The 26,101-nt window shown below is 45.5% G+C and overlaps 4 protein-coding genes across 10 annotated transcripts in view; 3 read left to right on the forward strand and 1 right to left on the reverse strand.

The window, feature by feature from the left end:
* Positions 1-1,771: 1,771 nt before the first annotated feature.
* LOC128299510 (HEAT repeat-containing protein 5B) lies at positions 1,772-10,455 on the forward strand. Of its 4 annotated transcripts, XM_053035500.1 has the most exons (8): positions 1,772-3,732; positions 3,802-4,075; positions 4,708-4,740; positions 5,468-6,812; positions 6,861-7,992; positions 8,077-8,450; positions 8,502-9,362; positions 9,688-10,455. In XM_053035500.1, the coding sequence occupies exons 1-8, from the start codon at positions 1,772-1,774 to the stop codon at positions 10,044-10,046; spliced, it is 6,339 nt and encodes a 2,112-aa protein (XP_052891460.1). In that variant the 3' UTR covers positions 10,047-10,455. The 4 variants fall into 4 exon arrangements, with proteins under 4 accessions (XP_052891460.1, XP_052891459.1, XP_052891457.1 ...); XM_053035499.1 differs by lacking the exon at positions 4,708-4,740; XM_053035497.1 differs by lacking the exon at positions 4,708-4,740 and adding an exon at positions 9,548-9,562 and having other exon boundaries at positions 5,468-9,362.
* Positions 10,445-14,383, reverse strand: LOC128299511 (neurofilament heavy polypeptide). Its single transcript, XM_053035501.1, has 4 exons — positions 13,795-14,383; positions 13,656-13,730; positions 12,177-12,221; positions 10,445-12,093 (listed from the first exon to the last, which is right to left on the reverse strand). Exons 1-4 carry the CDS (start codon positions 14,135-14,137, stop codon positions 10,538-10,540), a joined length of 2,019 nt encoding a protein of 672 aa, XP_052891461.1. The 5' UTR covers positions 14,138-14,383; the 3' UTR covers positions 10,445-10,537.
* LOC128299512 (uncharacterized) lies at positions 12,253-13,641 on the forward strand. Its single transcript, XM_053035503.1, has one exon. It carries the CDS (start codon positions 12,253-12,255, stop codon positions 13,639-13,641), a length of 1,389 nt encoding a protein of 462 aa, XP_052891463.1.
* Positions 14,384-15,146: 763 nt separating the features above from the next.
* LOC128302894 (dystrobrevin beta) overlaps positions 15,147-26,101 on the forward strand; it is a 39,811-nt gene continuing 28,856 nt past the window's right edge. For all 4 annotated transcript variants that reach the window (XM_053039745.1, XM_053039759.1, XM_053039767.1 and 1 more), the window contains exon 1: positions 15,147-16,022. The gene's annotated coding sequence lies outside the window, so the exon portion shown is untranslated. The remainder of the gene's footprint in view (positions 16,023-26,101) is intronic.

The following is a 26,101-nucleotide window of genomic DNA, read 5'->3' on the forward strand; positions in this document are numbered from 1 at the left end:
ACTTTGCTTTTAGTTTGCCCCGGAACGGTGTCGCGTGACGAACGGTCGACGAATTCTTTCCGTGCGTTCTACACCGTTTTGTCCTTCGTGTTTCTTCGTGTGTGTGTGTGTGTGCTTCTTCTTGAAGGCTTAACTTGAAACGGCCAAATCTGAACTGGCGCGGTTCGATTCAAGCGTGTATATATTAAACACAAAAGACGCGTCGAAGCGAAGGATCAATAATGTTTGGAATGTGGTCCCGGGCCTAAGGAGGTGCCTCGGAAAGCTTTGCAATTTGTTTGACGAGCGTTACGATTCCTTCCAGAAAGCCAGATTCTTTTTGTGGCCTGTCAGTTCGATCCAAAGCGGACGCGCCCCGTCTGTTAAAGCGATAGAAGCTGGTGCTGTGTGCAAAAGCTAAAATAAAACGCGATACCGCTATATATGCCCTGCAAGTGTTTAAAAGTGTAAAGTGCCCTCCCCCTTTCATCTTACAGCGCATTCCGGACGCTGTAAACAAATTGATGTTGTGTGCCATTTTATTACGATCGGTCGATCGTGTAGCATGTGGCTCCATGTGTTCTGGTTTACGCAACATATTTAAAACTCATTTTATCGTTTCTGTCATGCCATTGCCAGAGAAAGATTGATGATGAACCGTAGCTAACGGTGGTAAACCCATTTAACCGCATCCTGTAAATGTAATAATCCGTTCGATTGTGCTTAGTCGCGCAAACTTTCGCACAGTTAAGTGATTTACCGGCAGCAAATTTTGCAACCACACGCCGCGACCACCACAAAGTCGTTTGCAAGTGTTGCTATTTTGGCAAAGTGTGCACAATATGGGACACATCGAAAATCTATCACTATTTCGGTAAATAACACCATCACAACCGTATGAAACATAATTTTTCTCATGTTATTGTAAGCTTGGGTTGGGGTTAAGGAGGACGCAAGTAAAACAAGTCACCGGTGTACGGTAATGAAAGTAAAGCACTGTGGCAATAAGTCAACCGATATGTATTTGGTGTGTGAATTATGCGGCGTAGGGCAAGAGCATTGCATAGGATTGATCGGCTGCTGTTCACGGTCAACTGATATTCGTAACCTCTTAGCCGCGTGTAAACTAGCTAATTGGGAACTGCACTTTGAGCCTCTTTTAATCTATTACTTGGATTATAAAATTATTTTCAAAAAGAAAATTTTCCTTTTTGTTTAACAATTCAAGCTGAATTTATCATATAAACAAAATGCTCATGCTTTTGTTCGATTCGATTCGCAAAATCTTTTGCTTTTTTTCAAAAGTTTCGACATTTGCGATGAGATCATGCGTAGAGAAGAATTGATTCCATCATGTTGCTGCTTTAGGTCGGCACATGCCGTAAAGTCCAGCTCAATGGACACTCAATGGCAGCAATATAAGGAAAGTTGCTCGACATTAAACTCCTTGTATGGCTTCACTCAAGATCGCTGGACCGATCGTTCCAATCGGTGTGTGAAATAAAACAAAACACACACACATACAACAACAATGATATTCGATAGAATGCCTTTATCTAACATTGAAAGGTGCTATTATTTTATGCTTTCATACCCTTTTGTATCTATTTATATGATTGTAATCCAATAACAACCACAACCAATTAATTGTTCGTTTCTGTTTGCTTGCAGCTATATTCGCGACGCAGCGACATTATCGTTAAAACACTTTCCGCAGCTTCATCCGGTCGGGCAGAATTCCTGCGACGGTGCGACAGAAGACGAAGAAGCGGAAGCGGAACTGAGCGCAAGAATGGAACTCTCGCACAGTCTAACGCTGAACGAGGTCGCCCTCAACCAGCTGCCGGAACAGAAGCGTCCCGTATTCATCTTTGAATGGTTGCGCTTCCTGGACAAGGTGCTAGTGGCGGCCCAAAAGTCCGACATCAAGGGCTGCCAGAAGAAGCTGGTCGAGCAGCTAACGCAGCACATCCAGGGTGCACCGGGGCCACCAACGCGCAAGCTAATCGCCCGCTGTCTGGCCACCCTGTTCTCCGTCGGCGATACGTTTCTGCTGTTCGAAACGGTCAACAAGTGCAATGACATACTGAAGAACAAGGACGATTCGCCCAGCTATCTGCCGACCCGGCTGGCCGCTATCTGTGTGGTGGGCTGCATGTACGAAAAGCTGGGCCGCATGATGGGCCGTTCGTACGAAGAGACGGTACAGATTTTGCTGAAATCGCTCAAGAATGCCGAATCGCAGTCGCGCATCGAAATTATGATGACGCTGGAGAAGGTGTGTGCCGGCATGGGATCGGCGATCTCGAACGTGCACAAGGACATCTACAAAGCGGTTCGCTACTGCTTGACCGATCGCGTGATGGCGGTCCGGGTGGCCGCTTCCAACTGTTTGCTGGAGATGACCAAACATGCCCCCTTTCTGTACACGTCCGAGCTGGAAAGTTTGGCATCGTTGTGCTTCCGCGCGTTCGACAGCTGTAACTACGAGGTCCGGTGTGCGGTGGCCAAATTGCTCGGTACGCTCATAGCTTGTACGCAGAATGGCAGTTTGCGCAACTTTAGCAGCATGACCGCGTCCTCGTCGAGCACGAAATCGCTGCGACCGGTGTCGCTGGACGAAGCGCTCGGCGTACTAATGTCCGGCTTTTTGCGCGGCGGTGTATCGTTCTTGAAGGGCACGGGTGAAATCATAAAGGGCAGCTCGGGCGTCAACCGTGAAGTGCGGGTCGGTGTCACCCATGCGTACGTGGTGTTTGTGCAAACGATGGGAGGGCTTTGGCTGGAGCGCAACATGCAATCGTTTCTTGTGCACGTGCTGGATCTGGTGGCAAATCCCAAGGCGGCCTCCTCACACGTGGATGCGGTGTACTCAAGAAAATGCATCAACTTCATACTGCGGTCCGTCATCGGGAAAATGCTGGGCGAAAAGGCGCAATCGTCGGCCTGCAAGGAGTTGATACACCTGATCGCAAAGCAGATGAATTCGATCGACTTCAATCCCGAAAATGCAAAAGATTCCAACCAAGAGACACTGTTCAGTCAGCATCTGCTCGTCTGTGCGCTGCAGGAACTCGGTAGTCTGGTGCTGCTGCTTGGCACTACTGCACAAAACCTGCTCGCCGACCAGTCGCTAAACTTTATCGATGCAATCTGTGCCGTGTTGATTCATCCCTGCATGGCAGCGCGGCTCGCCGCAGCTTGGTGTTTGCGTTGCGTTTGTGTGGCCGTGCCGAGCCAAATCACCCCGCTCATTGATCGGTTTATTGATGCAATTGAAAAGATGCGTACCTCGCCGGATGCAATTTCGGGGTACAGTGGGGCGCTGGCGGCAGTGCTTGGCGGTGTACGATATTCACCCCTGGGCATACCGCACACACGCGGCAAAATTATTTTCAACACCGCCGAAGAGCTGCTGCGTACGGCTAGTCAGAACAGTCGTTTGTCGCTGAACCGCACGCAGGCCGGTTGGCTACTGATTGGCGCCATCATGACGCTGGGTGTGCCGGTTGTGAAGGGTCTGCTGCCACGCATGTTACTGCTGTGGCGAAACGCTTTTCCGCGCTCAACCAAGGAACTCGAGTCGGAAAAGGCACGTGGTGATGCATTCACCTGGCAGGTGACATTGGAGGGCCGTGCTGGGGCGCTGTCAGTGATGCATAGTTTCTTGCTGCACTGTCCAGAACTCGTTACGGACGATATCACACGCCGACTGCTGACACCGATCGAAAGTGCTCTAGCTATGTTGATCAAGTGAGTGTTGATTTTGGTGCTTTCTTTCCTAGTAAAGGTGTAACTAATTTCCTTTTTTGCAAATTGCAGCATAACGTCAGTGCTGAAAAATTATGGCCAACACTTGAAAGCACCGACAGCGATGGTACGATTGCGATTGTACGAAACTCTATCACTTTTACCGGCGAACGCACTGGAATCATCGTACACGCATCTGCTCCGAATGCTTGTATCGGAATTCACGCTCACGGAAAACCCGGCAAATACTACGACCTCCTTCCTGCGGCAGATGTGTCATGGCGATGACTCGATTATACTAGGTACCTGGTTACAGGACACCGATCATCGTACGATCGAAGATCAGGTAAGCTGGCAACGAGTCTAACCTTACAACTTTCCAGGACCTCAAAACGGGCGTTGTTCCTTTAAGCCCTGTATAACTTGAAATTGTAAAAAGTTAACACAAAGAATTCAATTCATTTTGTTGTCTTTGAAAGTATATTACTTTGAGTCATCGGGTCGATACCTCGATCTCGATATCTGTTCTCTTTCGATGATTCAAATACGAATCGAAGACTGATATACAATGTAAATTGGAAGTAGCGTTGTTGAAGCGTTGATTTTATTCACGAAAATTTATCAGAATGTACTGAATTCAATGATACAGATAATCTTACAGTATTTATTTTGATTTTTTTGTGTTGGTTTCGACAATTTCAAGTTCTTTATAAACTTTAAAAAAATCCATTATATGGATAATGATATCGTTTTTACTTATGGAACGTGTATGTGCGTGTGTGTGAGTAAGAATAGCGCAGTATTTTAAGGGACTACCATGTTAACAAAGTTATTGAATTGAATATTTTCTTCCTTCTATCTTACCACTCACTCACCACCACGTACCGGGGGTCCCTTCTCTTGTAATACGCATTTCTTTTGTAATACGATGATGGCAATGAAAAACAAAACACACACAATACTATACACCAATATTAGATGGAACCGAACCGTAAGGCTGACGGTGATTATGTAAGTGAGACCATTTCTAGTGCCCTTCCTGTCCTGTGACTTGCTTGCCATATCTCTGCCGTCTCTTTTATGAGTACCTTTTTTTGTAAAGTGCACATTTCCGGTAGCCACGAAGATGACTCTCTAGGCTCGTTTTCGCTCTGACGTGTACTTCGCTTTTCATCCACTTTCATATCCCATTGATTACAATTGCCAACCATGCTGTTAGATTTGTGCTAAGCAAATTTCATTAACTATGATTTGTTTCAAGCTTATTTTTTAAATATTTCAACCTGCTGTTCAACACTGCAAACATACTTACGGATATGAGTGTGATTTATGTTTTTTTTACACATTCTTTCTGTGTATTTTCGATTCATCAATTTCGTCGACTGCAATCGTGTCAGTTATTTTTTTCCTGTTTTTTGTTCATTAATATTTATGCTGTTTTAGTGCATCGTAAAAACAACCAGCACCAGTACGAGCGCCAACATACAGCATCATTTTGAACAGTATGCATTCACGTACGCAAAGTTGCTTTCTTCATACGTATCACAAATTTTCCACTTTTGCTTGTTTCAAGTGTCAAGCTTTTATTTTTTGTTATGTAGCGTGTGCGTAGTATAATTAGCCACAGCAAACCAAAGGCAAACCAAAGTGCTTCACTCACCTGCCTGACAAGAGAAGCTTTATGGCGTGAGGCGGAAAGATCGAATGATTAATGTTGTTTTGTGTTTTATCGTTTCAGCTGCAACCGAACAGCGCTGCCGGTTCCGGTGCACTCGAGCACGATGCCTGCTGTCTGTTCCGGGGAATCGCGGCTGGTGAGCAGTGCCCGGGCCCCCTGCCGCTCGGCGTTGCCGTGATCGATATGTCCGTGATACTGTTCGGGTTAATCTTCCCGAAGGTAGCCAACAAACATCGGCTGCAGATGCTGGAACACTTTGGCGAGTGTATAAAGCATGCTAAAAGCTCCCGCCAGGAGGCGGTACAGATGAATATTTTTACCGCCCTGCTCAGCGGGCTGAAGGGATTGACCGAAACAAAGTCAGCGATCGGGCAGGACGATGTGCGCAAGAGTGCTACGAACTTGATTATTAGCGCACTGACCAGCGCGAACCCGATACTGCGCTGTGCGGCCGGTGAAGCACTCGGGCGCATCGCGCAGGTGGTGGGTGATTCGCGTGTGACCGCTGAACTAGCACAGACCAGCTTCGATCGGTTAAAATCTGCCCGGGACGTTGTGACGCGTACGGGACATTCGCTAGCGCTGGGATGTTTGCATCGATACGTCGGTGGCATGGGTTCATCGCAGCATTTGAACACGAGTGTGTCCATCCTGTTGGCTCTCGCGCAAGATGGAAGTTCGCCGGTGGTGCAGGTGTGGTCTCTTTACGCACTGTCGCTGATAGCCGATTCGGGCGGTCCCATGTTCCGTGGGTACGTTGAACCGACACTGTCACTCGCACTAAAGCTTCTGCTGACGGTTCCCCAGTCCCATGTCGACGTCCATCAGTGCATTGGACGCGTGCTTAGCGCTCTGATCACGACGATCGGTCCCGAACTGCAGGGCGACTCCAACTCGGTTGCCACCGCACGATCGTCCTTCCTGTGTGCTGCGGCCATCATGCAGGCGCATTCGGATCCGTTAGTACAGGCGGAAGCGACGGGATGCTTACAGCAGTTGCATCTCTTCGCACCGCGCAACGTCAATTTATCAACCTTAGTTCCTAACCTGTGTCAGAATCTGAGCAGTAACTATTTAATGCTACGAAAAGCGGCCGTCTCCTGTCTGCGGCAGCTGACCACGCGCGAAGCAAAGGAAGTGTGCGAGCATGCAGCAAATCTGGTGAGCGATGAGGATCGGTATGCATTGTCCGATTACGGTTTGCCCGGTGTGCTGTTCGGCATGCTTGACACCGAGAGCGATAGTCAGATGGTGCGGAACATACACGATACCATCACCTCGATGCTGCAGATATTGGCCGCCGAGAATCTATCCCAGTGGTTAAGCATGTGCAAGAATGTGCTTACCGTTGCGTCGGACTCATCCGTAGGAGCGGAAGGAACGGTTGCGGGAGCAACCGGTGTTGGTGCGGCTGGCGGTGGAGGTGCCGGTGCTGGTGCAGGAAGTAGTGGAGCTACCGCGGGTAAGGATGGCGGTGGGGATGATGGCGAAGGAGATGATGCAGATGATGACGATGACGACGACAACATGGAGTTCCACGCGGAAGATCACCAGGCAACGCACCCCGCGGTACAGCCCCGGTGGCCAACACGAGTATTTGCCGCCGAATGCGTCCGGAAAGTTATCGCTACGTGTGAAAATGCTAGCTCGAATCACTTCGACCTGCTGGCGGCCAAAGAGATGCAGATGACAAAATCTCGCGGCGATTTCCTGGTGCTGCATCTTTCCGATTTGATCCGGATGGCGTTCATGGCAGCGACGAGTGATTCCGATCAGCTGCGGTTGGAAGGTTTGAAAACGTTGCAGGAAATCATCGACAAGTTTGCGCATGTGCCCGAACCGGAATTTCCGGGCCATTTGCTGCTGGAACAGTTCCAGGCACAGGTTGGCGCCGCCCTTAGGCCGGCATTTTCTCAAGACACTCCGTCGCACGTGACGGCGGCGGCGTGTGAAGTGTGCAGTGCGTGGATCGGGTCTGGCGTGGCGCGGGATTTGAACGATTTGCGCCGTGTCCATCAGTTGCTCGTGTCGAACCTGAGCAAATTGAACAGCCGCACGAATAGTACACAGCTGTACAACGAAAGTATGGCCACGCTCGAGAAGCTAAGCATCCTGAAAGCGTGGGGCCAAGTGTACATCATGGCGATGGTGGGACATGGAGCCGCTCCGGCTAGCCAGATGCTGAAAACGCTCTGCACCGTCGCAGGCAACCAATCCCATCTGGCCGTTCCATCTGCGGGACAGCCGAAAGAATTCAGCAGATTGGCATTCGACGATGAGTTTGGTGATTTTGAAAGCCGCGGCGAAAGCCTACTCTCGTTGGTTCAACCGGAGCTGGAGAATCTCTCCAAACATTGGTTGGCGGCACTGAAAGATTATGCCCTGCTGTCTTTGCCGGCAGAGTACGCAAGTCAATTACCGCACGATGGTGGAGCATTCTACACGAACGACACGATGAACCTGTCGAAACCGCACTACCTTATCTCGTGGCCACCAATTCTGTATGCGGCAGCACTGTGGCTAAACGCCGAAGGGTTCGAAAAGAACGACCAGCAACAGCTATCCCGCGAACAGGAAGAAGATAAGGCGAATGCGAACGATGCACCAAACGCAATGGTTCCGGCCGCTAAAGCACAACCGGCCGGCACGCTGGCATCAAGCGTAGCGACGATATCGCACGGCAGTCTAAGTGCGGATCGTTTTCATCTCATCTTTGGCATCTGCATGGAAGCGCTCTGCAGTACACGAACGAACGAAAAGCTGGACAGCGTGATCGCTTGTTTGCAGTCCCTCTACACCGTGTTCGATTCGGCGTGGTCGCGCGAAATGTTGATGCGCAACAAAACACTACCGGTCGAGCTGTGTAACGTGCTGCACCGGTTAATACTGACGCGGGACAGCGTGGAGGTGCAATACTTGTGCATTTCGATACTGAAACAAACGATAATGGCCGCTAACGAGTGTTTGGAGCGGGAAAAGGTAGAGGAACGGCGCAACAAAGCAAATGCTTCCGGCGACGAAGGCGTAGCAACGGGAGAAAATGGTAACGACGAGACGGAACCACCCACGCTAGACGTGGACTACCTCGGTGAAGGTGGCGAGGAGGGTGAAATACTTCCAGGCAAGTCACTAGTGTATGCCGTGTTGGAAGTGGTGCTCTGTCTCCTTGCACGACAAATCCCGGGCATGAACCCGTCCCAGAGTACCCGTGTGGCGAACGAACAGTTGCAGCGCCAGTTGGCCCAAGCACAGAACGGAATTATAAAGCTGGGCGATGATAATTGTTTGCTGGTAGCGAGCGCAATCCAAAGCTTGAACGATTTGCCCACCCTCTGCTCACCGCTCGGTGCCCTTTCCATCCTGCCGACGATTCTGTATCTCACAACGGGCGTAATAAAAGAAGTGGCAACAAAGTCCGTGCACGATGAGTCCATGATTGCAAGCACGAACGTTGTAGTACAGGCTGCCGTTCAGCTGTTAAAAGTGCTCGCCACCCATCGGCACGGCAGGCAGGACGCCCTGTCCGGCGAGGAATGGCGCAAGCTGCTACAGAGTGCGCTCGGTCGCATAATCGATCTCACCAAGACGGGTTGCGAGGAAACGAAGATGGACGAAGTGACGGTAATGTTGGCGATCGCCGTCTTTCTGCTGCATTCGCCGGCCGGTGTGGTTTCGGTGCCGAATCTACAGTATCCGTGCATAAATCACTTCCGGCAGTGCTTCCAAAGCGCTTCGTTGCCGGTGCAGTTGAAGTGCGTACAGACGATGCGCTCCATCTTTGCGAATGGTGAGCTGAAAGTGTCCACACCGTACATACACGCACTGGCACCGCGGCTGATCGAACATCTGTACTCGGAGCAGGCACGCAATCCAACCAATGAGCACGAGCTCGCACTGGTGTTGGAAGGTATTACGACGGTTGAAGCACTGATCGCACTAGCGGAACCTCAGAATCGTAAGTAATTGCCTACCTTTATGTGTGGTATTTATTTTGGTTTGAAGAAAAACATTTCTTACAAATGAAATCCTCCAACGGGACGATTTTAAAACGTATTTCTTCAAATTGAATGATATAATTTGATAAAGTTATTGTAACGAATACAAACAATATTCATTGCGTTGATTTCATGCACACAACAGGAGAATTGATGCAAGGTAATGATAACGATTGTTGCTGTTTGCGTTGTCAAAAAGCAATAGTTGCTCTTCCCAAACATCTTGAAACAGTTTCTATGCTTCAATCACTAATGCGCCTCCTTTGGTTCTTATTTTCAATGCAGGCATCCAAATGCTAACCTTGCTCGTACCTATTCTAATCAACTACCTGGACGATCCGGAACAGCAGCAGCAACAGCAACGAACTACCAAATCGAAGTACGTGGTAGCACTAAACGATCACGCCATACAGTGGCTAATGAAGATTGGCCTAAAGTATCCACAAGAGTTCAAAACGTTCATGGCGCAGGCACCGGAACTTCGGCGCAAGCTGGAAGCGGCAATCAAGCGCAACCAGATGAATGCCACGCTTCAGAAGAGTAAAAGTGAAGCAGCGAACGCTGCCGCTCGGAACAGTGCCGCCCAGCAGCAGAAACCAACCATACAGCTGAAGACGGATTTCAGTAACTTTAGCTTTGCATAAAACGCACGTTTCCTCTAACACTGGGAAACTTTATATAGACTTTTGGGCTTTGGGCTGCATGCATCGCGGCCACGCCGCTACAATTAATCGATCAAATTCTTGCAGACGCGAAGGTGTATGGTGTGTGCGCTTTCCCTAACCTTGCTAATCCTACCGCTATCCTATAGTACGTTACGTAATATCATATTATTTATGCAATTGTAAACGAATGTCCCCGTCGCGTGTAAACTCTATTTAGATGTACCCCCAGCCCGTTCGGTGGGTATGCTTCCTATAGAGTAGCAATCATTGTAGCAACCTGACGTGTCCCTTTACATATATGTCCTCCTCTAACTAGACGAACGAACAATTTTGTTAATAAATTGGAATTATAGGCAATAAAGTATTAAAATCGGTATTTAGAATCGTTGCTGGTGGCGTTTATTTCATTTGAAGTTGAATTTAAAATATTACTCACGTGGGTAAAATTACTGTCAGAGGTGTTCATGGTTTTAGTCTTGCTTATTTTCTTGCTGTGCAATCAGTTCCCGATAATGCTCTACGGAACCGAGTTCTATGTTTCGAGGCAATTCCCCAACAACCGCCTCGCTCGTCTTCGGTGATGGTTGCGAAACCTCTGGACTATCCACTATCGGTTCTTGCTGCTGCTGCTGCTGTTGTTGTTGCTCAGCCGCAAGCTGAATTTGTTTCTTTTTCTTCAACTTTTCGCGTACTTTATTGCCTAGACGGGATGCGGCCATTACCTTGGCCACGCGGCTACTCTTCAACCAGCGCGTATTCCAGGATTTTGCCTCCTCCTCTGGAGGTTTATCCTCCAGTAGCAGATTTTCATCACCAGAATCGTGTATCTCCACAATGTCCTCATCGTCATGAGCAGAATTGTCTAACTTGGTTGGTTCACCTTTGGCCTCATCATCTTCAGCTTCCGTGGAGCTATCGGATGAACTTCCGCTGCCAGACCCATCGGACTCATCGCTGCTCGAGGATAACGTTTGTATTTCTGTCTCTTGTGCATCTTTGCTCTTTTCCACCGTTTCAGCTTCTAACACATTTCCTTGTACTTCAGATTGTTCCGTTTCCTTTTGACCATCTTCAACGGATTCGGCAGCTACCGTGTCCGGTCGCGTTGTTTCTTCCGACACTCCGGTCGGATCACACTGCTGTTCAGCAACCGATTCCACCGGTGCTGGTTCTTGTTCCTCCTCCGAAAGTTCACCTTCCTCCGGTTCCGTATCTTCAGCTGGCTTTTCCGGTTCTGGTGTTGGCACTTTCTTTGCCTGACGATCCAGTTCCTCGATGTTGGGAACGAAAATCGATGCACGTTCCTTGGCCAGCCGCTCTTCTTCGGAGTCCGACGAGATGCATAAAGTTTCCGGGCTAGCTTCCACGGGTATAACTTCCGGCGAGCTTTCACGCTTTTCGTCTTCATCCGGATGGAGACTACCAGAGTCCGGAACATTCTCCTTTTCAATTGTTTCACTAGTGTCCTGTACGTTTACCGACTGTGTACCAACATTTTCTTCCCCTGCAGTACTTTCTATTTCTTGTTCTACCGGTGAACTTTCTTTTTCCAAAGATTGACCAGTTTCGTTTAATTTTACCGATTCGGTAGATTTTTCTTCCTCCTGTGTCTTTTCCGGAGCAGACGCTTCTGGTTCAGCATCCTCAACCGCTTGTTCGGTGGATTTTTCTCGACCATTATCGGGCGGATTGCTGGACACCTCTTGATCATCATCATCCTCATCGCCAACCTTCCGGATGCGGAAGTTTCGTTTCAATCGCACACGCTTCGTTTGCTGCTGGGCACTGTTTTCATTCTTTAAATCATTGCCATTTTTCGTCGATTCTGATGTTTTCAAAGTGGTGCGCATTCTCGCTGGCTGCTTCGACTCGTCATCAGTGTCAACGTCACCATGGCGACCATCCTCTCCTTCATGCTCGGATTCGATTTCTATTTTGGTTACGGGCTCCAAGGCTAGCTGCGAACGGATTGCACGAGCACGAGCTTGCAGTTCGAGTAGCTCCAGCACGGTCATCTCCTTTTCCGCTGCAGTAAGCAATGTAGTAACAAAATTCATCAATACACATCGTCTACGTCGAAGTGTGTGTTTTCATTTGATCGAAACTTACATTTTGGTTCACCATTCTTTTCATCGGTTTGTTTGCTGTTATCAACTAAAAAGGGGAAAAGAATTTAATTAGTAAAATGGAACGTTTTATTGCAACGAATGCACTTGTTTGGCAAAAGCTGGCAGTGAAAGTGCATAGAGATATCACTCCGGACGAAATTCAGGCAGCCCTGCGGAGTGGCGCTACCTTTCTTTACATTCAATGCGGTTTATATACAACCCAGGAAGCCATGGTTCTGTTAGATCGTTGTAACGAAATCATTAAAAGGAATGCCGAAGAGTATCGGCCGTGGACAGTGATCACTGGAATTATGTGTGAACTGAGCGGTCCCTATCCACGAGTGCAGTTTTTCTCCAGCGGAATATCACAAGTCCGACTAATCGAAAAGCAACTAATAACGCTTACGGCCGATGTAAGATATGAACATCAGTGTTTTGATGAGGTTAAGTATGTAACGAATTTCGACCGGCTAAATCGCTCCAGTGTTGGTGATGTGTTATCGATTGATTCAGTGAAACTCACGGTGGAAAGAATTGTATCCGGGTTTGTTACGTGCAAAGTAACGCAAGCCGGATCTATTAACCGTTTCAGCATTGTCACAGTGGGCTGTGAGGATACCTCAAAAGACGAACAAATGGAATTGGACATGTCATCGACACTGGAGGAACTGGAACGTGTTGTGGATAAAGGATGTAAATTTATAATCATGCCAAAAGTAGAATCTAAATCATTGCACACATTTTTCGAATCAATTCAGTGCAAAGAACAAATCGCACGAAGTATTCAAATGATAGTGCACGTTGATTGTTTTCCTCCATTCAGCGCGTTTAGTGATGTGGACCAGTGCATTGATGCCTTCGTAACGAAAACTGTTGATATATTGAAACAAAAAAAGTCCATAGGTAAAGCGGTTCTGTACGATTTGGATACCGAAGGAATGGTGCCGGAAACAATTGAAGAGGCTGATGTGATCATAACAAGTGTTTGTGATCTCACAAAAGTACAAACCCACTTGAAACAGGTTAATCAAATTCAGCTTACAACACACCAACAGTCAAACAGAACGTTAGCCCCAGAAGATGCAGCAATGGCTACATGCTTGAGTTTCTCCGCCCATGAAGCGAATGCCAGCGCCATCATTTTGCCTTTGGAGAAAGATGGCCCAAAACTAGCCATAGACATCTCTTTGACAAACCCGCTTTGCGTCGTACTACTTCTCAGACCGTCCGATGAAGAAGTTCAGCGTATTTTGCTACGAAAGTACCTGGTGCCTGTTATCGTACCGGCAGTACCTAATGCGTCACAACAGAAGCTCATACGACATGCGATTGCTTACGGAAGGCGCTTTGGGTATCTGCACGGTGGAAATTGTATTGTATCAGGATGCACAGTCGATTCTGACACAGATGTACTCGGATTGGAAATGCGTTATGTACCACTGGTTGCTCATCGAAACGGACCGTAACCATTTACGCTTACCTTTTTTGCTCCGCTTGGGGACACGCTTTGAGTCAACATCGGAATCGGAAGAAATTTCATCCAAAGAAATGTGCTCTACAAAGAGATGGGTGTTACAATAAATTGGCTGCGAACGCACGCAAACGCATGTTTACTATACCTTCAATCTTCTCCACATCTGACCCCTCCGATGACGATTCCGTGTCCGTAGGGCATTTGGCATTGTTGATGATTGAATGTAGCCGCTTGGTCGAGATACCGAGCAGTTCGTCCAAGCAACGCTCCTTTATAATGTCGTTCGATTTACCCTCCAGAAAGTCCGGCAGAAGATACTTGATCTCTTTCGGCTTTACGCAGGAAAACACTTGCCGTATGAGCTCTAGCCGGTCGTCGACGTACGCGCTCAGTGGTTTCAACTCTTCCGGCTCTTGTTTGATGTCGACGGTTGATTTACCCTCACTGGTTTCGTTAGCTTTTTTCATTTTCTTCTTTTGCGTAGGCATTCTCTGCGATGCGTTTCTTTTATAAATAATTTACGAATATTGTTGTATCACACTTTTTCCAGACGATTCAAGATGCTTGCAGGTAGATCATGCAAACTGGGCCATTTGCACACAATTACTGGAACATCTTCAGTTTAAAACATAAAATACTTTTCATAAAACCCCTTGCAGCGCGGTAATCTGCTGATTATAGCTCACTTTAATGAGGTTTTTTGTTAAAAAAAATCCAGACTCGCACTCCAAAGTTTTTGCCGAATTTTGTAAACAAACTTTGACTTGGGAAGTGACAGATACGAACGAAAAGGTTTGACCAACACGGGATGAGGCCCAAACTGTCCGTTGTTGTTTGGAACACCAGCTGTGTACTACCGTAAATCGCGAATAAATAAATAGACGAAACACGTTTAGAATGATAGAAATAATAGTGCTTTGATTGTATTTCCCTTCATATACCACACATTTTGCTCAAACTGAACTATACCCACTTGAATGGCCAACTTGAGCAAATGTGTGGTTGCAAGCAATAGGGTTAAAAACGATAAAAATGTAAATCGATAATACATTCGTTAAAATATTGCTATCATCAATGGAAAACCATACTTAACATCTCAAAAATGAACAAAAGAATATATAATTTTTCATCTTCACGAATTTTGTTCTTTTCCAATGTCCAATCTTATCGTTTTTCAAGCTCCTACAGTGCGGCACACATATTATGCACTCTTCGCTAGAAAGCATAATTTCTTTTCATGGAAATCAAATCAAACAAACATAAATTAACATTCCTACAAAAGTAATCACATTCAACCAAAGTTTTCAAACACCCTATCCAAACCCTAATTACAGTTATTTTGTTTCCAAAATCCACACCACTTTCATATTTCACGAAACTCAATTTGTTACGCACCTGCTTTTATTTAACACCCTACTGTACCATCGGATGGAGTCTGCGGAATATTTGAATCTTCGGCTAACTGTACAGTCGAGTATTCGCATCGGTCGCGTACGGTCGTGCTCCAGCAGCGGGAAGATACCAGCCACCGCGCAGTCAAGTGTTGTTGCTGCGGTGTGTGCGCGCGTCTTCCACCAACTTCCTGCGAGTGTGTTTGTGTGGGGCGGAAGGTTTTTTGTTGTTTGTTGCAATCGATCATTCCACGGGGTGAGTTTCGCGTGTTTTTGTAGGCATACCTACCCTCAACCATTCGCTCCGGTTCGCTATGAAGCTGTAGTGTGTGGCGGTGGTCCGAACTACAGCCACCTCAGTGCGAGCCCACCTCAGTGTAGGTACGGTCACGAGTGAAGAATGGTATGCAAATTGAAATTAATTGCAAATTCAAAATACACAGCCTGTTAGAAAGCCTGTAGTGCACACGCCTGTAGTGCGTGGCAGTGTGTCCTGGCGGACCAATCTGCCCCTTTTAGCCGTACGGTACCGCGACCGGAAATCGATTTCGGGATGGTCACACTCTGACAAAAAAAAAAATAGATGCACCTTGCCCGTTCTTTACCGTACCAAGCGCAGTGAAGGTGAAGGTGAATTTGTGCAAATGCCGAAACGGAATGGATGTGTGAAGTACCTGCGTTGAAAGTGCGTCAGTCAGTGTGCGTTGTGGGAGTGTGTGTGTGTATGTGCGTGTGTGTACACATGAGTTGGGCCCGGCTGTACACAAACGCGTAAAACGCGTAACGAAAACCGCTACCAGCGCCTGCTTTGCTGCTTTTTCCCGTACAGATTTTCACACAGTGGCTGCCAATCGAAGGTAGTCGAACAACCGAAAAGTAATCCCCGGTACAACTAAAAATTCTCCAGCGAGCCCCGTCAAAACGTAGCGGATCTGCAGAGGAAGACGAAAAAAAAGACACACGAAACAACCGGAAGAAACAGGTAAATTGAGTCAAGGGATGAAATGAGAACGAAAAATATGCTTCCCGATCGATTGCTCAGGAACATCAGGGAGCAAACCAACATAAAAAGGATCAGCGGACGTAAGAAGAGTACTAGTGGAAAGAGAAAGAGAGAGAGAGAATGGAGAAAGAGCGCAAGAAATAGAGCGAAACGAGATCTTTCATGCCGTTTCACCCTGCGCGCATGCTTTTCTTTTTTTTTTTGTTATTTTCATCCCAATTGCAACTGGGTTGTACGCCTCTGCAAAAAGGGCTCGTGCGAAACAAGCGTGCAAAATTGAGCCGGGTGAAAACGGGATGAAGCTGCACAGGGCCTCAGCTGTGTGCTGGGATGCAATAGTACTTCTATTCCCTAACAACACACCGTGCGTTTGTGCGGGGGAATGCATTGAGCCTGATTCATCGCAATTCAACGCGTAGCGCGTTTTCGTTGTGCGTTGTGTCCGTGCACGGTGAGTGTGCGTGCGTGTGTGTATGCGTTTAGGCTCCACCGAAGGGCTCCCGGTGTGCGCGTGTGCGTGAAACGTCAATGCTTGCTGTGGTTTGGTGATAAGATAAAAAAGCGCTACGCTGCTAAAGCACCGTCCTATGCTATTGATGCCGCTAGCAATTCTTGAGGCAAAATACCAAAAACAACAAAAAACAAGAATCTCTTTTTTGTTAAGGCCATCATTTACTTTAATCTGACACACAAAAAAAAAATACGGCGCCGAATGTACATGCTGCACTGATAATCATTGACGCCTTCCATGAATGGTTTGATTCATTCATACGGTTGGCCACTGAAGGTGAATAATAGCCTGCTTTGATAATCACATTCAACAACATCACTGTAGCCACATGTAATTTGGAAAACAGAACTCATCGACCTACCCAACTGTATAACAACATCAACATTAGTCTTCTTTCGTCAGACATTGACATTAATGTGCCCTGGAAAAGCTTAGGTATCGGAAAAGGCTCCGTTGACGCTGTTGGGCTCATATTGAATGAGTTTCACTTTCACATCGACATGTTCTACATGAATGCGCACCTGCGTACTTGACCGATGAATTCGGTTTCGATGTTTATAATGTTGCGGTTGCTCTCTTTTTACCGCCCCCCCTCTGATCGAAAGCAAAGTGAGCGTTTTCTTCTCTTTTTTATGTTACTCACTTGCTTTCCCTCTCTTTCTTTCTCGCTCTCCCTCTCTCTCTCTCTTTCAACACATAGCTAAATGCTTCCTCAGCATCAAATCATTTGTAACTTGAAGGCGTTAGAAGACATTCGATCCGTCACATATATGCATGCATGTGAAAAGGCTCGTTTGTTTCCAAATTCCCACCCGATCGGAACCATGGTTTACGTCCGCCCCAATGTTTGCTTGGTGGAACCAGTTTTTCCTGCCACACACTTCCTCTTTCCCCAGCCTTTCCAACGTCCGTTGCACAGCCGTTGCATACAGATCTTGCTGGGTTTCTTTTACCATGATTTGCCTACGCAACCTCCATCCGTGCTCAAAACCTGCTCAACTCCAGCACGCTGGACAGCAGTTTATGATTCTTAGCTCTTGGGGGTGTTTCGCCTAGCGTTGGGCCCCAGGGAATGCTAGCGTTTGCGAAACTCTGCTACGAACTCCGTTGACACATAGAATTTTACGATTCTTTCTAACTTGCTCCAATATTTTATGTAACGGCAGGTCAAAGAAGCAATCAAAATTACAAGTGAAGAAAAGAAATAATCCCACTCGGACAAGTTTGACTCAAGAACACAGCCATAAATGCTCCAAAAACAGGAAGAACATACTTATGCTACTCTACTCCCATACATCCGTCGGAGGTTTTGTCATGTCTGGTACGTTACCGGACAAGTGTGCACTTGACTAGACACACTACTAGTTGTATTGTTACCCTCAAGGTTTGAGGAAAATGGATAGCGCTTCTTCCTACTTCAACAGACGGGATTAGTGATCAGACCAACCAAGTCAAGCTGCTTCTTCGCTTCCGATCACACAACCAAACCAATCCGCTTATGTTTTAGTTCTGTAGACACTTCACCGCGACAACCGCCTAAGGGTTAATAGATCCATCTTCAGAAGAAAGCTGAGATAGCGTTTTTGTTTTGGGTTCCTACAAGAAGAAAGAAAACGATACACGCAACCGAATTTGAGCGTCTTAAGATAATGTTTTACGTAGAACCGTGGTGTTGAGGAACGTTTTTACGATGTTTTGCTTTCCTTTAATCACGACATGTTGTATATGTAATGATGGTATTTGCAATGAGCAACTATTGGGGCAATTAAACTTTACATCCTAAGTATGATTCCTTCATTATATTGAGGGTCTTTATTTCATATTTCCTTCACCAACTTCACAAGAATTTGGAAGACCTCCTAGAATTCATAATTTGCAGAGTGTATTAAGAAACATAACAATAAGGGCGTCTCTAATTAAATTAATCTTTTGCTTTGGGTAAGTGGACGAAACACTTAATTGTTGGCCGAATTATACAACTTTGTTTTTATCGACAAAACGTCTTCTGAAATGTGCACGCCATGCGCAAAATTAATCATCAACTTCATCTCTCGGTTTTATCTGGTAGGTTGGAATTTTCGATTTAAAAAATATGGTACATATTTGAACATTTGATAGAATTTTAAAATATTGTAATGACGTACCCGTTTCAATCTACATATTTCTCAGATTTTACAGACAATTTTTAGATATCTTATCAGGATAATTGGTTTGGATGCAATGAAACCGATATGTTCGAATTATTGAAATGAATCAGAGTGAGATATTCGCCGATTCGCCGAGCTTTCGAACAAATGGTCACTTGTGATACATGTAGTGTTTCTATTTCTATGCATTTCGGTTCGGTTTGTATGCAACAACCTCTACCCCGCATGCCTCGCCTCAATGTATAAAAGACACTCACTAAATGACGAAACGAAAACAACCTCGTTAGTGCTTGAATATGATATTTGATCTACCAAAATGAATGGTGAATCCTAACATTTAACAAAAAAAGTCACACAATTAAAATCCATCCAATGGATATAACCCTGACAGCAGAACCCAAAACCCAATAGGAATTTAACGTATACTACTGGCATTTCCCAATAATATTGACATTAAGGATACTTCAAGTTAGAGGTAAACAAAGACTACATTTTATCAAACAATCAGCTACTGGTTGGCGACTTTTTTTTTGAATAAAAATTAAACTACAAGAGAGAAAAAATAATTATCATAATGTTCCCCAGAAACAAATAATAAAAGCAGAATACTGAATGAAATAATACACAACGACATTCATGTTGGGCGCTTAAAGCTACCCAGAAAGATCAAATTCGTTCCATACTGGAAGCAAACTAAAATTCATGCACATTTCAAAACCATGGCTTTTGCTTGTTTTTAAATATGTTATCCTGACCTTGCTGCCACTACCGCATCTTAGTAAATGAAACACAAACCAAACCAACCTGTATAAAAACCGGTCCACACCCGGTACCTGCTGCCAAGCTTGCTGTTACGTCCAACTCACAAACGATGCTTCAAATATTCGATAATCAGATGAAATCGTGAATTCCAGTGCCGATTGTAAACTTCAACCTTGCTCCCCGTTCCCCGAGCCCTCCATTTAGCCGTGTGTACTATCATCCTACCGAATGGGGCAAATAAAATACTCCACATATCAGTTAAGATTCCGTTCCGTACACACGCGGTCCAATGGTAGATAGGTTGGGAAACATCCGTACGGTTTGTTCATACTATTTCACCATCGGAATGGCAAATATTTAACCAAACTGGTTAACCAGTTGCAACGGTGGTGCTGTGTATACGAGGAGACGGAGCGCGATACAGCACACAGCCTCCCCAACACAATGACATTTGCCAACAAGGGTGGCTTTAGGCTTAATTACTTATTTTTGGTATCCAAAATGTAGTGAGAGACTTTTTCGAATTAAATATCACTTGCGGGCAGTAAGAATTGATTTTACTTTCGTAATTACTGTTGAGGAAAGGCTGCGAGATGTTGTGCATAGAAATCCACTTCGGAATGTAGTAATTTTCACCTTTCTTTCTTAGAAAAATCGGTTTAATTTCAATTCCGCATATTATTCTGGAACTAGTATTCTTCCGCATTTGCTTGTCGATGAATGAGAGCCATGGTTTTTGAACCTTGATTACTGTCGGGATATTCCTCAAACCAACTTACGTTACAATTTTTGGAACTTGTTGAATCGTCCAGCAGAAGGAAGGATTGATTTGGCCCTTTCCGGCCGATCATGTAAAATTCACCTGCAATGGCGTTCCCATTACCTACACACTCGTGCCTTCTCGTATTCGTTACGGATCTGCATTGGCTTGAGAATCCATCAGTGGATGTACAAAAATCGATTTCTGTCCGAATTTTTGTATCGTTCCAACCCACAAAAGCTAGCCGGGTGCTAACCCAACTTGGGTCAAATATCTATTCCGCAACCACTTTCTTCGATCGATACATTATCTTGTGGTGAGGGGCGGTTAAAGGATCCGTTCTATCAAGGTGTTTAAGGGTGTGCAACATCACCTCACCTATCTCCAGAGAGGGTTCTGTTCCTGTTTCTCGCGAATCAAAAAAAAAACCCGCCCTAATCGGGTGGAAACCAAACCAAACCTGTAGAATAGTTTTGCTAAATATTTAAACTTCCCTGCCACACTCGGTGTTGCGCCTCGCAGTTTGCAGACGCGTCAACAAAACCGAGAGAGTCGAGATTTCCGAAGGATAACGGACGCAATCCCCCCGGGGGCGATGGATGCTGGTGACATCGGTTGATTAGTTGACTTAACCTTCCTTTCGGGTGGGGAAAGAAAAATGGCGCACTGATGGTCACAGCGTACAGGGGGGGTGGGCAGCAAAAGTGAGCATCACGGCTGTTTCTTTTGTTGTCGACGGTTTGGGGACCACCCCTCACAGACACGGCAATCAAAACCCAGTCCCGGGCCCACTGACTCCCTCCATGCCACGGTGTTGACGTTTCAATAATGCCCCCCGGAAGGGTTGTGATGTCGACCGTACATCATCCGTTTGCATGATCTATCACGACGGTTGCAGGGAAGCAACATGTAATAGAACGTGTACGCAGGCACATTCCCTAAATAGGAAAGGATATGTTGATCGTGGATGGTACACACTGGAGTTGCAAAAAACACCCTGCGGCATGTACTGTTTTCGCTCCGGTGTGCTCGGTTCTTCTTCTCGTCATGAAGAGCCACAGAAACATTCCATCGCTTCAAACACCATTACGACGTTCTATGGACGTTCTGTGCTGTAGCAAAAAATAATATAGGGTAGTACAGCAGGAAAACAAGGCCAATGACCTATTTCCAGTTTTCTGGCAAGAGTTGGAAAATGTTTTCAGGACTATTAAAAATGCCTGCCCTAGAAGAGGCTTCCCTTTGATGCGTACAGCGTAAAACAACCAGTGCATTATGCAAAACACAAAGCGGCATCAGTCTCTTGAAGATAAATGGCGGCAACAGCTTCGGTCGTTATGTGTTGCATCTTGCTTTCCGAATTTTGCAACGTGTGCCACATCCGATTGGGGGGTGGGGGATGTAGCTGCTTGGCCAAGATTCGTAACGTTTGTTGGTTTTTGAGCCAGTTGCCAGTAGAAAACCAACAGACACCGTTCGGTGACAAACGTGTTGCACCCTTATGCGCACAGCAAAGTATCAAAACAATAGCATCGGGCATTGTTTAATCTGTTCGCTCTCTGGGTGTGCCGTTTGTATTACGCTAAGCGGCAGCAAACAAACCGTCGACCGTCGGCAGCGTCACAATCTTTGTCCTTGATGGCAGAAATCTTGCTTCTTGTAGTGTTGAATGTGATGAGCTTTGCATCTGTTTTCTTGGAAACGTTCTTGATTTCTAAACACAAAACACTACAAAAAAAATGCTTGTGCTTTTAAACGAATATCTAATGATCTAAGCTGCAAACGTTGTGCACAATTAAAAAGAGGGAGAAAAATGCAGCTCGACGCCACCGATTCGCATCTTGAACGTGCTCAAATGCACAGCAAAGAAATTGCAATGGGTTGTGCAACGAAGGCAAAATGTTATCGCACTCATCTGCAACAATTCCGCTTCATTCCAAGCAGTCGCTGTCCCGTGGCACTGGCCCCCGGGGAGGAGGACTCGGGGAGTCACCCGTTTGATATCCATGTTTGTAACAACGACGGTGGCCGCTGCCGGTTGGCACGATAATCAATGGCCGTTTGCACAAAGAACGGCCCCGATGACCTAGAGAATGATAGTCGCCAACCTCCGGGGGTGCTACTGCTGCCACCGATGACGATGATGATGATGTCAATCTCTGGAGAACAAAACCTAAGGGTGTCATAAAATAGCACATCGGGTGAAACAATCGCAATCTTTTCTACCCTGCGTACGTTGTACTTTGGGTTCTGGAAGTGTGGAACTCTCTGTGCCGTTGCTTTCGTGCGTAATCGTAAATATCGAAATCTACGAAACAATAGGACCAAATCCCGTCCAAAGTAAACTATTCTGGGTCGATGGAAAATAGTGGAAGCATCTTGTGGAATGGAAACACATCTGGACATACAAAAGAATCATCTCACGCTGTTGTTTCTTTTTTTTTCGAGATTCGCTTTGATTTGTGTGAGAAAGAACATGTGACGTTGTGCTAGAACAACACCAGCCAGGACACGCTTTTTCTTTGCCCCAAGCAACACTAATGCGTGGCTCATAAACTTTCTCCATTTCATCATGCCCCTCAAAGCGCAGTGGAGGAGACATTTTTTTTTTGCATCGTTTTTCTAAGCTTTCTCTACAAACCCCCACGGTGGGAAGGATGCACGGAACTTTTTGTTTGTGAGGGAAACTTAATGGTTTTGTATCCACGTGACTCCCTGGACCCCGGGGACATGCCTTAGACGCGGGGCACTTCTTATGCGAACGAAAATACTGGAACTGTTTGTCAGTGTTTGAAATGCTTGTGCTTGTCATGTCAGCCATGTCAGCCGCGTACAGTTGTGGCTTTTGAGCAAATGAAATTGAAATGTCACCACAGCTCAGCGGCAACGGCAACTGATATTTTTGTGCTTTGTTCATGCGAAACGTTCCGCATTTGATGACATTTTAAATTTGGAAAGGATGAATATCTATTGCTGCAGTAGAAGAGACGGCAAATTACAGGAGTTGCCGGTACGTTACCTATATATCCTTTTCCATTGCCTATTTGTAATGCAATACATATTTGGACAAACATTTAATTTGACACTAGAATTACGGAGTGTTTTAGGCGTTTGTTTATTGGTGGATGTTTAAATAAAACATCCCAAAGCTGAATAACAATATTTTATGTAATATCAGGTATTCTAGTTTAGTGTAAACGACTAGAGTTCCAATGCTAAAAAATCGAGACATGCAAACAAATATGTTGTCCTGATGGAGTGAAATGTTACGCATATCAGGAATTTAAAGTGCTTTCATTAGCATAGAAAAATATGTAAACAATCATGCTTTTTAGTCAAATGAATTCAACGGCACATGACGCTTGTTTGCATTGCCACAAATCACGCATTATAATTTCCTATTCAAATGAGATTATTGTATGATCATTTTATTTTGTTTTTGGTACGCTTGAATCTTGTTTGTGCTTGTGATTTGCATATTTCACACTCGATTAAATGTGTTCCAATAATCATTTATGCGAAATATTTGACATTGAAACCCATTTGATAGGGCCCTAGAGTATGGAGCAGTTAATTGTCCCACAGCCAACCGATTCTTCTCCAGGAACTGATTCAATCCATTGGAACTTTATCCGGGTTTGTTCCCGTACCGTAGCCACTTGATCGCGTCGATTTGGGATTTTTTGTTTCTGGGTCGGATTTCTTGGCTCGTCGGAAATTGGATCGACTTGGATGGCAGCCAGACCCGGGGTAGATAATACCGGGCAAATCGGGAAGAGGTCGTCACGCATAATGGATTGATAAAAATTAATGTTACACTCGACGGCACTTCAGACCCTTCGAGGTAAAGCGAGTGTGTTATTTTCGCTTCCATGCGTGTACGCACGGCAATACAACGGTTTTGGCCCACCTATGCTCCGTCTGCTGCTACACCTCGAACAGCCGTTCGTTTGCATCTTCGGTAGTAGCGAGAAATGGGTAAACGAAGTCTCGGGAGAATTTGATTTTTCACATCATTGGACCGTTCTGGGTTTTGTTCGGTCGATATAGAAGACGTAACAGAGTCTTCTGACGTGCTTTATCTGCCGCACGTTGATAATGGTGATGCAGGAAATGGTAAAAAGAAGAGCACGGCGCATAATTCCGTGAGGGTGTATTTTTAGATGCAAATTTTACCCCATTTCGCTCTAACAGTTTCCTGCTATGCTTGTAGTTTGTCATAATGTCAGTAAGTAGCCGATCGATCAGCTTTGGTGCTTAACTAGCTTTTTTTTGCGGAAAGCATTTATTTTCCTGTAGCTTTTGCGTTCGTATGGTGAGCAAATATTCAGAAACTTATCATTAATAATTAAGATATTTGTAACAAATGGATAGTTCCTGTAGATACCCAAAGACTTGTGGCCACTTTACGATAGCCGCACTTCACCATAAATCATTGGCGTGTTTGAGACTCATATCGTTGCTAACAGCATGTATCATCGACATGCCGTTTCATTTTGGCCATAAACCGCGCCAAACATTCGGCGAACAATACGGCCACCAGACAGCAGTATGACATATGCCCCATAACAAAGCGAAAAAATGTTGACCATGCCTAAACTATTCTCTATCTCATCCCCCGTGCCGAATCAGACCAGACACCATCAGACGATGATTCGTGAATATTTCATCAAATTGGCTGCGGCCGAGTGTCTGATTGCTTCTCATTTGCACCGACGATTGTGCGTAGCCGCGTGCACCGTTCGGGATCACCCGCCAGCGAACGATCGGGACTGTTCAAACATGCTCACCATCCCTATTTGTTCAAGGTAAAATTTGCTCTCTAGGCACTATGGAAATTGAAATGTTTACCCCCGCAATGGGATCGGAATAAATCGTTTGGCTATCGTCCAGCCTCGTTGGAAAATAAGGTCTTTGGCCTCTAGTAGGGAACAAAAAAAAAGTTGATCGAATGCGCAATTATAGTTCATTATCCTTCAAATTCTACAGATGGAAATGATTTCACAAAGATTCTGCTTATCAAATGGTTAGAAAATTAATTCGAAAAGCATTATGTCTGAGGTCTAAGATAATATAGAACATTAAACTTTATTCACAAGCTTTCAATGTTTCAATTGGTTACCTATGCTCTGGCGCCCAAAAAATAGGCTATTAGTCAATATTTTCGCTAATATTCGACTATTGATAATAGACTAATCAGGCTATTAGACAATATTTTTGCATGGTGATTACATGGTTGCATGGTCTCATGCTTCAGTCGAAGGTCACAAATAAAATCTCGTACCGTAACAAGGACTTGTTCCGATAGTTAAAATAAGCCTAACAAGCCAATTTATGGTACTACCCGGTGGTTTCTTTCAAAGCAACACCCATGCAAACCATTCCCCTGTACGCAAAGCTAATCATCTAACTTAGGGTGGTTACATCAGTAAATCCAGTAAATCACCCAATCCAAACTATAACTAAATTGGGAATGAATTGTTGTTATTATAAAAACTGTCAAACTTGTCAAACTTTTTCAATGACCGTTAATAATTTTCGCATCATTGCTATACTTATCTGACTGTTTTCTATGATTGTTTTACTTTAAGTTTTTATTCGAATAACAAGGTCGGGTTTATTCGGAGTCGGGTCGGCACAACAACCTCAAGAGATCCTCACGCCTCCCATTTCTGACTTTGTTTGGCTTTATTCACCCGAAATCAGATAATCAGTCCTGCGTGCCGATGATTGATCCGAATGGGATTTTGGACTGGTCCTGCTGTGTGAACGCCGGCGCCGCTAAACCATCAGGCCGCGTCACTTGGGAAAATAAAGTTTGACACTTCGTTTTACTTTTATATTTACCAAAGTAACACATTTAAAGCATAGTTTAAAG

The sequence above is a fragment of the Anopheles moucheti genome, chromosome 2, assembly GCF_943734755.1.
Source record: "Anopheles moucheti chromosome 2, idAnoMoucSN_F20_07, whole genome shotgun sequence".
Lineage (NCBI taxonomy): Eukaryota > Metazoa > Arthropoda > Insecta > Diptera > Culicidae > Anopheles > Anopheles moucheti.